General features: G+C 37.9%; 2 protein-coding genes across 2 annotated transcripts; both read left to right on the forward strand.

Annotated features, from left to right (window-relative positions):
* Positions 1–2959: 2959 nt before the first annotated feature.
* On the forward strand, positions 2960–5135 carry LOC103950756 (probable receptor-like protein kinase At1g33260). Its single transcript, XM_009361988.3, has 2 exons — positions 2960–3774; positions 4322–5135. The coding sequence occupies exons 1-2, from the start codon at positions 3042–3044 to the stop codon at positions 5017–5019; spliced, it is 1431 nt and encodes a 476-aa protein (XP_009360263.1). The 5' UTR covers positions 2960–3041; the 3' UTR covers positions 5020–5135.
* A 1748-nt stretch (positions 5136–6883) lies between these two features.
* Positions 6884–9401, forward strand: LOC103950788 (protein FATTY ACID EXPORT 4, chloroplastic). Its single transcript, XM_009362028.3, has 4 exons — positions 6884–7258; positions 7379–7443; positions 8973–9060; positions 9165–9401. The coding sequence occupies exons 1-4, from the start codon at positions 6973–6975 to the stop codon at positions 9281–9283; spliced, it is 558 nt and encodes a 185-aa protein (XP_009360303.1). The 5' UTR covers positions 6884–6972; the 3' UTR covers positions 9284–9401.
* Positions 9402–14390: the final 4989 nt, after the last annotated feature.

Genomic DNA, 14390 nt, shown 5'->3' on the forward strand with positions numbered 1-14390 from the left:
CTCGTGCTAGGTAGAGATGGAATATACATATAAGGATCAGTCCCCTGGGCGATGTGGGATGTCACAATCCACCCCCCTTAGGGGCCCGACGTCCTCGTCGGCACATTTCCGGCCAGGGCTAGGCTCTGATACCAAATTGTCACATCCCGGCCCGGGTGGAACCACTTCCCGGGCCCGCTTCCACCACCGTATCACGATATTGTCCGCTTTGGGCTTACCATTCCCTCACGATTTTGTTTTTGGGAACTCACGAGCAACTTCCCAGTGGGTCACCCATCATGGGATTGCTCTAGCCCCCTTCTCGCTTAACTTCGGAGTTCCGACGGAACCTGAAGCCAGTGAGCTCCCAAAAGGCCTCGTGCTAGGTAGAGATGAAATATACATATAAGGATCAGTCCCCTGGGCGATGTGGGATGTCACAATAATTATCACATCCCGGCCCGGGTGGGACGACTTCCCGGGCTCGCTCCACCACCGTAGCACGATATTGTCCGCTTTGGGCCCCCACCATGCCCTCACGGTTTTGTTTTTGGGAACTCACACGAGAACTTCCCGATGGGTCACCCATCCTGGGAGTGCTCTCGCGCGCTACTCGCTTAACTTCAGAGTTCCCATGGAACCCGAAGCCAGTGAGCTCCCAAAAGGCCTCGTGCTAGGTAGAGATGGAATATACATATAAGGATCAGTCATTTGGTATCAGAGCCTAGCCCTGGCCTGAAATGTGCCGACGAGGACGTCGGGCCCCTAAGGGGGGTGGATTGTGACATCCCACATCGCCTAGCCCTGGCCTGAAATGTGCCGACGAGGACGTCGGGCCCCTAAGGGGGGTGGATTGTGACATCCCACATCGCCCAGGGGACTGATCCTTATATGTATATTCCATCTCTACCTAGCACGAGGCCTTTTGGGAGCTCACTGGCTTCGGGTTCCATGGGAACTCTGAAGTTAAGCGAGTAGCGCGCGAGAGCACTCCCAGGATGGGTGACCCATCGGGAAGTTCTCGTGTGAGTTCCCAAAAACAAAACCGTGAGGGCGTGGTGGGGGCCCAAAGCGGACAATATCGTGCTACGGTGGTGGAGCGAGCCCGGGAAGTCGTCCCACCCGGGCCGGGATGTGATAATTTGGTATCAGAGCCTAACCCTGGTCGCGTGTGTGCCGACGAGGACGTCGGGCCCCTAAGGGGGGTGGATTGTAACATCCCACATCGCCCAGGGGACTGATCCTTAAATGTATATTCCCATCCTACCTAGCACGAGGCCTTTTGGGAGCTCACTGGCTTCGGGTTCCGTGGGAACTCCGAAGTTAAGCGAGTAGCGCGCGAGAGCATTCTCGGGATGGGTGACCCATCGGGAAGTTCTCGTGTGAGTTCCCAGAAACAAAACCGTGAGGGTGTGCTGGGGGCCCAAAGCGGACAATATCGTGCTACGGTGGTGGAGCGGCCCGGGAAGTGGTCCAGCCCGGGCTGGGATGTGACATTTAACCGTTTGTGGTACATCATTTATATAACATCTTTGTAAAAAATTAAACAAATTCAAAATTAGTAGACATTCATTTGTAATGAAAAATGCGAACAAGTATGTTCTACAAAGAAACATTGTATTTAATTCAACGGTCATATGGTTTTAAATTTATTTATTTTGATAAACTTGAACATTTAGTTAAAATATAAAATATAAATGATTGAATCGCTAAAATCTATTATGAGTGCAAAAAGAATATGTCAAAATATGTGTCAAAATGTGTATCCTTGAACAGTAAACGATAGCTATTTGAGAAATGTTAAAAGACTCTCAGAAATAGAACTTTCCGCAAACTCTTTATCACTTCATGTTTTTCATCAATATTTTACTATATTAACATAAATTTTCGTTAAGACGTGAAGTAATAAAAATTTATAAATATTCTCTAGATATTTTTGTTAGAATTAATTGACAGCTTTGAAATGTGGAAAATGAGTAGGATGTCATAAAGTCCTCGCAAAACAAAACCCTGTGCAGACTGCAAAACTTAGAAAACCGTGTAAATATAAAGAACCGGCAAGTAGCAATCATATTATTTTGACTGGATCACATTATTAAATTCTGATAAGAATTAGAAAATACCATCGAATTAAACAATAAATCTTTAACAATAATACAATTTTTAAACAAAAAAAAAAAAAAAAAACACAAACAAACAAACGCTTTGTGTGTACACAAATTCCACTTTTTATTTGTCAACTCACTATTCATAGTTTTTTGGTTGATGGATCAATTTGTATTTATGAACTTTTCCAAATGACATGGCGCTTGTGAGTTTTTTTTAAAAAAAAAAATAAGTATTCTCTTTATTTTGTGGCATATAACGCTCGTAAACACACCAAAAATTTAATAAACTCAACAAAAATCCTATCCTAAGTACCATAGTTGTCACAAAGTGTTGCAAATGCTTTTAAAAATGGGGTCGACATGTGATTTTTTTCACGAAATTTCATGATAAAAACTAATAAAAATAACCATTTGTTTCAGTGATGCGTACGTATCTAATAAATCAGTTAAACTTTATTTTTCAAATAATTTAGATGATATTTTGGCAAATTTCCTATTTTTAGTGTTATGAATATTATTTCAACAAAAAAGAATTATGTGATATATTAATTTTTGTTTAGAACTTATGAATATTTTTTCATTATAACAATATATTTTATACTAATAAGAGAGGAAGTTCAGCTAAGGCACACAATGAGTAACCTAATTTGGTATCGAATTCACCATCAACGAGATTCGAATCTAAAACCTCTCACTTACTAATGAAGAAGAATATCATCAAACTGTAGTATTGAAATTAGATATTATGATTCATGAACATTAATTGTTAGTAGGGAAATGGGAACCAAGACCTCTATTTCTCTTTTCAATATTTTTTTTGGTCTTTTGCTTTTCAATTTATGAAATCTATAAATAAATAAATAAAGACTAAGATCTTGATTTTGATTGGGTGCGAGATCTAAACACGCTCTCTTTTTCCTTTTCGTTTTCAAATCTGTATGTGGGAAAGTAGGAATGAAGCTTGCCCATTTGTTTCATTTATGCCTAGATCGAGATCACCCCTGTCAGATTGTGCCTCCTTCCATGGCCGAATCTAACCTCGAAGAAGAAGACCAAGTTCTTCCACAAAGCCCACACGCTTACAATTTTGTCTGCTGTTACTCCTACTTCTTCACCTCCCTACTTTCGTTTTCCTCACTCTCTACTTTCTCCGAGGCTTCCCGCTCCATCCCAACAACCACCACCGCCACCCTTTCTCTCTCCTCCTTTTCCTCTCTCTCCTCCACCAACCCACCGTCAACCTTCCCTTCAAAACCATCTTCCCACGCCGACACCTCCAAAACCCTCGTCACATCTCTCACAATCTCCGCCGCCGCCGTCTTCCTCATCGTTTCAGTCATGGTGGTAATGAGATGCTTCGGATTCAGATCAAAACGCAAAGACAATGGAATCGTTGTGGAGAAGGAGGATCATGTTGAAGAAAGCGGGGAGTTTAGCGTGAAGAAATTGAGTTGGGATTGGATAGAGAGATCTACTGATGGCTTCTCCAAGGTGATTGGAACTGGAGGGTTTAGTAATGTGTACTTGGCACGAAACCCGGGGCCTAATTCGGGCGATGGGTTCTGCTCAATTAAGATCCACAACGGCAGCGAGCGGCTGAGTCGGGTTTTTAAGCAAGAACTCGATATTCTCCTCCGCCTTGAGCACCACCGCATCGTCAAGCTTCTTGGCTACTCCGAAAACCAAGGTCTGTCCATAAACTAAGAACATAGTTAGGATTGTGCTTAACATGTTTTTTGACAGCTGAGCCAACGTTTCCGACTTTAGTTAAAAAAGAAAAACAAAGGTTTCCAACTCGTAAAAGCATTTTCCCCGGAAGCACTTATCAGATACCTCTAAAAAAGCCATTCGACTGTATTTTCATCAAGCAATTGGTTTTTAATAAAATTTTAACGTGTTTATAATAAAATTAATTCGAGTACAATTGCTTAAAAGTAAAAGCATTTTCTAAAAAAGCAATCTCAAACGAATCATAAAATTTCGTTTTGGTATGTGTAATTGTTGTTAAAAATCTTAGTGATTACTCATTTGAGAAAACTTGCTTGCTAAAGAAGCATCTAGTGTTTCTACCACTCAGCTACACTTCCAGCTTTTTTGTGTCAGATGCAGTTGGGTTGTAATACTGTACAGTTTTCATGACATTAATTTGTGATTTGTTCTTATTTTCTTTGTGGGTTCAACTTCAATCCAATTTGTTCAAATAATAATGTTTTATATTTTTTCTTGTGAAACAGAGGAGGGTGCTCTGGTTTTCGAGTACGTCGCCAACGGAAATCTCCAAGAGAAGCTCCACGGGGGAGACGCAACCCCAGCACTGCCGTGGAAGAACCGAATGGCAATCGCCTTCCAAGTCGCACAAGCATTAGAATACCTGCACGAGAAATGCGCCCTCCAAATCGTTCACATGGACATCAAAGCCTCAAATATCTTACTCGACGAAAATCTCAACTGCAAGCTCTGCGATTTCGGATCAGCGAAGATGGGGTTTTCCTCAACCGTCCAACCGCCGTCGTCGATGAGAAATCAAGTCTTGACAATGATGGGCTCGCCGGGTTACACCGATCCGCACTACCTCCGAACCGGAATCGCTTCGAAGAAAAACGACGTGTACAGCTTCGGCGTTTTGATCTTGGAGCTCGTGACGGGAATGGAGGCGTTTTGCTCCGAGAAAGGGCAGTTCTTGACGACTTTGGTGGGGAGTAGGTTGAGAGACGGCGGTTGTGAGGCGGCGGAGTTGGTGGACCCGCGGCTGGGCGCGGCGGGGTTTGACCTCGAAGAGGCCAAGACCATGCTTGGTATTTCGGCAACGTGCTTGCGTCAGTCACCGACGCTGAGGCCTTCGGCTACTCAAATATTGGAAACCATTCGGGAGAAAGTATCGTCTGTTTCGTTTCTACAGTCACTATCTCATGAGAAAGAAATCATATATTAGTTGGTTGTTTGCTTGCTTGCTTAATTGATCCCAGCCGTTGATTTTGACGACTTGGTGAATTGATTGTATAGAGGAAATGTAAAAGAAAGTTGGTTTAATAAGGATTCTGAATCTCAGATGTAAACTTGGCAAGAGGATCCTCTCCGGGTAGGATCACCATATCTTAGCTGTTCATTGTACATCGTACGGTCAATTTTCGTTAAATACTATTTTTGTTTAATTTTAAATAAAAAAGTCAAATGATTGATGATTACACGAAGCACGATGAATGGTTAAGATGTAAAGATTCTTAAGATCCTCACAATTTGGATCCGGATGAGATCCAAGTCTGTAAATTTGTACCAGGCTTTTTAGTTGAAATAGTTGCTAAGATTGTCATAGCTCATCATTTGGTCCATTAAATTTAAAATCGATAAAAGTTGTCTTTAAGGGTGTCAATTGTCAATCATTTTGGTTTTTTTTGCTAAATAGAAGAAACTACCAATTCAATGGAGGGGTTAATTTGATAAAAATACTCTCGATTTAAGATTTCTCATAGAGAAATCAAAATGATTTACGATGGACAATCTTTAGACCAAAACCGCATAAGTTTTAGCAACAAGGGGAAGATTGTACACAAAATTATGAGTAATCCTATTCAAAAGCATTTTCATCAAACTCCACAAATCATCAATAACTTGTTTATTATTTCATAACTGGATTGTAAAGAATTAAATTTGGAATATTTGAAATGAAGAAGAGTAAATGGGCTAGAGTTAAAATCATATTCTTGTTGAACATGTTTAATCAATTTTTTTTTAATCAAAGTAAAAATGCTATTATTTTAGAACAAACAGTCACATAGGTAAACAAACTTGTATTTGTAAAACAATATTTGTAGAGTTTTTCAGAGATGCTTTTAGACACATGCATTAACATACTTCTTAATACTCCCGGAAAGAAGGATCGCCGTGGCAAGTCACAGTTGGTCCTCTTTTTAAAAAAAAAGAAAAAGAAAAATTATATAAGCAACATTCATGTGACGTCCAATATGAGCAACATTTAGCCTTCACAAGATTGCACACTATTTCATTTTCTTTAAACTTTTAAAGTTCACGTGTTTATATTCTCCTTGTCTTTGAATTTTCATTTGCCATTAAATTAACATTATTGTTCATTAAATATTTATGACATAAATTTCAATTTGTTGATTAAATATTTATACATAAATTTCAAATTTCAAATTTCAGTAGTCATTCTACTTATTTTTAGCGAAATTGAACGAGAAATGTCTCCTCCACATGCAATTGATAATGAAGTCGTGCTTTGATTTTTTATTTTTTGGTTAAATTTTTACACTATCACTTATCGTCCATCCCGACATAGAATACAGTAATATACAAATAATCGTGGATAGAATTTTTTTTTATTTGAACTCATCATGCCTCATATTCGAATCTCACATGCTAGTATACCTTGAAGTACTAATATCGTTTGTGATAAAAAAAAAAAAATTATAAAGTTTCATTCAAAAGTTTTTTACCACACTTGTCATTTAAGTCTATAACAAATAATATTAATCTCGACATTGTTATATCCGTCAATAATTATGTTAATTAGACTACTAACATTTCTGCAAATCAGGAAAGCAAATTACATGAAACAAATTCGGTTTTATTCCATCTAATAATGTTACACGTGAAGTTATATTATTAAATTTAAACACTATGATGACCGTAATCCCATTCTATGTAGTTATTATTAATTCGAAACACCACACCATGATTGTAATCTCATTCTATGGATCAGACCCTCACCCAAAATTGGGCTTCTGTCAAAGCCCAAGTAAAATTGGCGACCTCGTTTTGCGCACCCCGGTTGCCCACTCTCCCGGTCCGCTCGGCTACCTTATCATTTTCATACACACCTGCAACTCCACAACGCAACTCGGAAACTCACTGAAATCGCCGGATCATGTCGTCGTATACGCTGCATTTGGCTTCACCGGCGACCAGAAATTGTTTGTACGAACACCGTCGCAGAATTCCCACATTCAAATCTCCCGCGTTTTCCAACCCCCATCCCTTTCGCTGCGATTACGCTGCGGGAAATGGGCTATTGGCAGCGAGCAACACAAGCTTCAAAGCCGTGCCCAAAACGCACCGTCGTCGGTTCTCGTGCACTTCTCAGCTGGCGGAGATGGCTCCGGCTACCTCTGCAGTCTACGGCTTCCTCCTCCTCAGCGGCGGCTTCTTTGCTTGTAATCTCTTCATTTCTTCCGCAAAATTACAGATAAATGCTCCAAAAATACATGATTTCTTTTTTTTTTTTTTTTTTTTTTTTTCAAGAATGGTGGGTTTTTTTATTTTTTTTATCGCAGTTTCGAGAACAGGAAGCAAGGGGTCGCTTCTCGGTGGTGTTTCAGGAGCAGCTCTAATGGCGACTGTAAGACTCCTTATTAAAACTAAATTGTTTTTTTTTATTTTTTTTTATTTTTATCAGAGCAGAATAACACTAAATTATGTTTACTTTCAAGTTTCAATAAGTTGGTGAATTTTAGTTTCTTAATTATTTTTTTGGGTTAATTCAATTGTTTGATTTACAATGCTACATGTGCAATAATGTTGGCAGTCACACGTGATAATTTTCATGTCAACACATTTTGAGACGCTGAAAATCAATTTACTAATCCCAATTGCCGAAAAGATTTCAGTATTTGTTTGATGTGTCCTTAGATGATGATCGATGTGTCGTCAAAATTTGGTTTTGGTAAGTTCAGCAATTGGGATTTGTAAATCGATCGTTTCAGTCGAGTTCCCTAATGTTTTCTTGATGAAAGGTAATATCTGAGCTCTTAATCTGAGCATAATCAGACACTAACACTATTCAGAGCTAAACCACCTGAGCTTCCTTTGTCATTGCTCAACAACCGATGATGGATCAATCAGAAATCTTCAGAAAGAGATGTGGGGGCGACCTCCGTCTTTCAATGCTGGATCAAGCTTTTACTCAAGCCAAGTCTTTAGCACATTGTCCTTCGTAGGGTACCAAGTACAAATCTTTCAGAACCCCTGCACAAATGCATGTGATTTCCACTTATGAAGAGTGAATACCACACTACATTTTCCAGCTGCATCATTTTAAATAGTGCTAGAAATGATCGTCGTGTATAATGTATAATGCATTTCAAAACACTCCACATCCTGTTTCCAACCCATGATCCCTCTGCTGGTGTTTCACTTGACAACCACAGAATTCAAGATTTCGTAAAAAGCGTTAGTTGCTTGAAAGAAGGGACAAGCATGTGGTTCATCATTCACAAATAATGCAGTTAGTCTATATGTTTTTTTGTTTGCATGTTCCTCAAATTAGTCCGAGATAATGCAGATAAGCTTCCTTGCTCTTAATTAACGATACTAGGGAACCACACTCAAGTTTATCACTAAAATTGTACAAGCACTTTAAATTGTTAACAGTTGACAATGGAACTCCCCATGGGTTTATGTGAACACGATATTAATGTTTTATTATGTTCAAATTATTGCAAAATACACTGCAAGGTTTCTTCAATTTTTTCGTCCCTGGGACATGGTACCCTGGACTTTCTTCATCCCTATTTGTTCATGGGGAGGAGGTGAGACTAGGCCAAAGGCCTTAATTGCAAGGTTTTATAGCTTGGAGCTTATGCTTCCTGAAGTTATCTTTATTCATGTTGAAGAATGTCTATCAAAATTCAAAATAACAAGAGTCTTTCGCTTTGTGACGCATTCTGTTTTTGTTCATGTAATTGAGCTTCTTGTTGCTTTCTGCCTTCTTACCTTTCTAAGATACCGACACTTTTGTGGTTCTGTGGTATGTTAAAAAAATCCAAATAATGCATCTGAATAGTCCTAAGAGTGTTATGCCTGAATGAACGTAGATACACAAAAAGGATTTGTCACCAGCTTAATGGGTGATACTTGCTATGCTTGTAGGCTTACTATCTGCTGCAAACACCAGAGACAAAAGCTATTGGTGATGCCCTTGGTTTTGGATCAGCATTTCTTTTTGCTGCGGTATTCGGTATGCTTGTACAATGCTTTTGTTAAATTCTATGCACAAGTGTGTACATAGTAACTTAAATATCTGTTATGAATAACAATCGTATGCATGTACCATGGTTTCAGGTATACGATTAGCAGCTACACAGAAATTGGCTCCTGCAGGCCCTCTGTTAGCTCTTTCTCTTAGTGCACTGGCTGTGTTTATATCAGCTTATCTAAAAGATAGTGTCACCATATCTTAGTCGTCCTTAACAATAATTTAATGTCGTTCATAAGTCAAATTCCTTGTGTTAATGCGATCAAGACTCGAGTTGTAAGGTCTTATTTAATTCAGTTCTTGTGTTCGAACTCTTCTCTCTATTTCGGGTTTGAATTTCTGACTTAGTGCTGGTTTTTTTTTAGTATGAGTGCTTTTTTCCTCAGTTCCCACCTCCATTATATTCACTCCACCCACCTTCTTTTTCTCCTTACCACAAAGTTGTTACCACCTTACTTAACACGCTCCTCGACATTTTAGAAAAACACTGACCATGGATGGCAACCTTGTGCCGCCCTGGCCTACTTAACCATGATTGCCGGAATTTATCTACTCTTGCTATTCTGATTTCTTCTGATATGGAGGTGCTACAGCAAGATAGGTTGGATCAAATTTCGTTCATGGAGTTTCGTTTGATATTGCACATTTGTTCACGAACTCTCGCTTGTTTTGTAATCTCAAATTATGTACCTTTGCTTCCTTTGTACTACTAGTTCCTGGCATTGTCAATGTCAATAATACAAGCATCGTGTGTTTTTTAATCTTTTATTTTTTTCAGTCGAGATTGTACGGTCTTTTTATATGAATTTAAACGTATTATGTATTGCCAAGTGCTTCTCCTCTTGGCCCGAAAAGAAAGTGCTTCTCACGGCACAAGTTGAACACACATCTATATTTTAATTGCCCCCTTTCCAGCAATCATCTTCTCCCTTTAGGCCTTCTAGCTATATATATTTGTATCGACTACTGACTTCGATAAGAGGGTGGTTGTTAGTGTCCATTCGGAATACCCCGGCCTCCTTAATTGACAAAGGAACAAGGAATAATTAAGTGCATAATCTAACAACGTGAGCTCTTAAAGCCGAGGGAAACTTGGTTCCTCCCTAATTGGTAAAAATACAAGAATAATTAAGTGAATAATCTAACAACGTGAGCTCCTAAAGTCGAGGGAAACTTTAGTAAGATTGTCGTTTTACAGAAACCATCACACTTGCGAGACCAATGTAGGGTTTTATGAGAGCCCTTTACGCAAGTTTTGTTTCCTTGGTGAGAGGAGAGAAAATGCTAAGACTGAAGATCATGAATTCAATCTAATATCCAAATGTAAGATGAGGTACTTATAACTAAAAACTAATTTGATGCACCTATTATGTTTTTTTTATGACACCTTCAAGCAATTTTGAAGTTGGTATACATAAAAGCGTATAGGGGATAAATTATAGGTACATGAACAGACCCCACAGTTCTTGGGCAGGTAAATCAAGACTCGTAAAAGATGATGTTTGAGTTTGCAGTTCATCATAGTTGTCTTGCCAACAAAACTCCACAAACGCGAAGAAAAATGAGAGATATGAATAACCTAATAATGTGATTTTAAGTTGTATTTTAATCTAAATTAAGGGCTAATGACTACAAGCATAATGTGCTATAATTATGGTTCAATGAAAAACAAAAAAGGTACTCCATCTCTCCATTTGATTTCAACCGAAAAATGAATAGGAACAGACAAGATTCCTTTGTCCCATACGATACTTTTCACAAACTTCAACTCTAACCTATCTGCCGACGAGAATACCCCATAATCCAGTGTCTTCTGGTATTTATGCCTATCCATACAGTGATTGACTGTGCGTGCACAATGCAAAAACCTCTGGTGAGAACTGCTGCTGTTGCTTTGCTTCATCATATATTTGATTAAGTCCACTTTCGTTGAAAAGAAAGCAGATAAAATATGGAAAAAGGCAAAAAAAAAAAAAAAAAAAAAACGAAAACGAAATGGAGAAGGATGGATGCATGGATCTTCCTTCCCAAAACTTTGAGAATCATTTTTGAGTATCTTCTACTCAACACGACATGAATTATTAAAACCTTACCTTCTTTTTTTGTTCATATTTGAAGTTGCTTTCTTTCTTTTACTTTTTTTATTAATGGAATCACTATAAAATAGTCAAACCCTCCCACTACAACTTCCTCACATGCTATAATTTTTTCCTAAATGTTTTGTGATGTCTTGCTTCAGCATGTTGATGCAACCTTGGTCTTTTAGTTTGTACTAATTTTAGATTTGTCGCGTTTACTATTGTGTGGCAGATTTATATCATTGGCTCTTAATTTCTTTGTGGTGGCTGTACAAAAATCTAACCTTATTTGCTGGTTGTGCGAATTTCTCTATATCACAAAATTGGTCACGGAAAAAAATACTGACATATAAATGCGGCAACCGCCTTATAGCACCGTAACAAGTTCAAGTGAATGAAAATTATGAATTCCCCTTTTTAGTATTAAATTCGGCAGCAATAGGGTCACTTCACTTTTGGTTTTGAAGAAGTGGGAGTTGGATTTTGTATGTTTCTTTTAATTATTTGGATGAAACTATGAATAGTGGGAGTCGAACAAAGTCTCTACCTGCAGCTCCAATTATGGTTTCTGGTTTCTGGGTTCCAATGGGGATCAGGAAAGGCAGAGTTTGACTTTGTGAGACCTTAGCATCTAAAGGTTCTCCATTATGTTTTGTCTTGTCTAAAGTCTAAGTGCTGCTTGATCATGTAATGCAACATTCATGAATATCCAAGACCTTGTTAGAAACAATATTACTTAAGAATAGACCATGGAACTGAATCTAAGAGATGGAAAAATTAGAAAGATCCCACCCCTATCCAATTCAAAGTTTATTCATGGTAATGTAACAAATATATACATATTATAACCGTATTATTAAAAGATTTTTTGGGTTTAAATCTCGTTTCTCACTTATTTGTCGGTGCAACAAAAAGTTGATTCTTTAATGCATAAATGAGTTTGCATGTAGGGAAATGTATAAATTAACTTGTGGATATATATTATCCATACATTCCTCAACCAACTTGAATTTTAGGACTAGTGGTTATACACCAAAAATTGAATTAAAGTCCAATGTGTAAAACTCAACTCAAATAGGAAATAGGATTCTCTTTGGATCCCTTCCATCTGGATCCTTGGATTCTTCAATTTTATTCGTTGAATTGGAAATTGAACAACAAGAATTAATTCCTTGTTCGCCTTCACCTTCTCATGTTCATCTTCTTCCATCTTATTCACGGTTAAGCTTCTTATGTTCATCCCTCTTCTCCATCACGCTCTCTCCCCAGCTCTAGGATTGAAGGATCTAGATAATCCAGATGGAAGGGATCTAGAGAGAATCTCAGTCCCAAAATTAGGGCACAATTTCCCCTTATTATACACGTGCATGCAGACTGCGGAGCCATAGACAGTGGAGATGTACGTACTTGTTTGATGCTACCAAGTAGCTAACGCGGTAATCAAGAGAATAGACTATAGTTAGGAAGGTGATTAGGAAGTGATTATAATTAGGAACTTAGTAATCAAGTGTTCTCTGATTGTTCTCTGGTTATGCTTCCTATATATAAACAGGTTCTTAATTGAAGTACAATATAAGTATGCAGCCTGGTACAGGAATCTTAGGGTTTTGTGAGCAAAAGGTGTAACTGAGACATATCTCATCATGTTAATCATATAATTAAGAAATGACAATTACTTATTAATCAACATGATAACTGTTAATGATTATAGTAATCCTTTTGCCCCATATAATGCATTATGCACTTTCATTTTATAATTGTGCTCTGACCATGTTTTTGTGTAATATGTAACAAAATATAAAATAATTAATGTATTATTGTTATTTCATTGACTTTGTTAATGAATCTTACTCTTAAAAAAGTATGTATTGTTAATTAATTAGAAATTGGGCTTGAAAATAGTTGTGATTAATTTAGAGTTAATTAATCTGTCTGAAGTGTTAGAGAGATAATTATTAATTAGGATAATATTAGGGAGATCAAAATTTTAAACTAAATAATGTGTGATCAATAAAAAATAAGTATGTTAATCAACACTTAAGTAATAATTCAATCATTAACATCCATTTCATTTGGTTCACAAAATTTGAGTTAGAAATTTGATCTCCTAACATTATCCAATTAATTAACATGATGCACGGTTTGGAAATTGGAATTTATGATAGATACTAGTCACTCATCAGCACGTTTGGCGGCCAGATTTTTTAAAATTAGGAGACAGCCATATGACTTATGATAAAGAGCTGTATTGGTTACATGAACTAAATTAATATTTTGACTAGTTGACACATGATGAAAGGTTTTATAAGATTAATTTCACGATAAGAAATAATTTTCGCACATGATTTTTCTCATTTTACGTATTATTGGCTATTTTTGTGGCTCCTCAATTGTTTAATTCGTTGACTTCCATTGTCCCACTGCTATTTCTTAGCTAGGAACTTTATAGATTTGACAAACTTTTTTATTGGACCAAACTAAGGCATCAATTGGACTTTGCTACCTATTTATGTAGGATGTTGAATGTTGGACAATAATTAGGCTTTGAAAAATTTAAGGAGTTAGAAAATGAGCTGACAATGTATATAGTACAAACATTGTATTTCTCCATATTTGAAGTCCTATCTAAAACATATGCAGTTCTTTCCCGATAAACAATAATTGAAATATGCGGGATTTAGGATTTGATCCAAACTTCTTCTGATACTAAAGGATAATACTTGCAACCCTCCTTTCGGGGATGAGCTCAATTCTCCCTTATGAATAACCTATCTTGATAGTACAAATTTCATTACCGAAACCATTTGATTTCTTAATCTTAATTTGAAGATCACCCTACAAAAATTATTTCAATTGGAAATCATTTAGTAATTTAAATATATAAAACAAACCGACGGTATATGTCACATTCCGGCCCGGGCCCCTTCCACATTCCGGACTTGACTCTACCGTAGCACGATATTGTCTGCTTTGGGCCCCGACCACGCCCTCATGGTTTTGTTTATGACGGGCCCCCTCCACATCCCGGGCTCGACTCCATCGTAGCACGATATTGTTCGCTCTGGGCCCCGACCACGCCTTCATGGTTTTGTTTCTGGGAACTCACACGAGAACTTCCCAGTAGGTTACCCATCCTAGGATTGCTCTCGCACGAACTCGCTTAACTTCAAAGTTCCTACGAAACCCGAAGCCAGTGAGCTCCCAAAAGGCCTCGTGCTAGGTAGAGATGAGAAT

Source organism: the organism of the source record quoted next, unplaced genomic scaffold, assembly GCF_019419815.1.
Source record: "Pyrus x bretschneideri cultivar Hongxiangsu unplaced genomic scaffold, Pyrus_bretschneideri_v1 Contig3, whole genome shotgun sequence".
Lineage (NCBI taxonomy): Eukaryota > Viridiplantae > Streptophyta > Magnoliopsida > Rosales > Rosaceae > Pyrus > Pyrus x bretschneideri.

Excerpts from the sequence above, each read along its gene's own strand:
- LOC103950756 (XM_009361988.3), top strand. The coding sequence starts at position 3,042 with ATGAAGCTTGCCCATTTGTTTCATTTATGCCTAGATCGAGATCACCCC. Across the intron at positions 3,775-4,321 it reads TGGCTACTCCGAAAACCAAG|AGGAGGGTGCTCTGGTTTTC; the intron begins GTCTGTCCATAA and ends CTTGTGAAACAG.
- LOC103950788 (XM_009362028.3), top strand. The coding sequence starts at position 6,973 with ATGTCGTCGTATACGCTGCATTTGGCTTCACCGGCGACCAGAAATTGT. Across the intron at positions 7,444-8,972 it reads GAGCAGCTCTAATGGCGACT|GCTTACTATCTGCTGCAAAC; the intron begins GTAAGACTCCTT and ends CTATGCTTGTAG. Across the intron at positions 9,061-9,164 it reads TCTTTTTGCTGCGGTATTCG|GTATACGATTAGCAGCTACA; the intron begins GTATGCTTGTAC and ends CCATGGTTTCAG.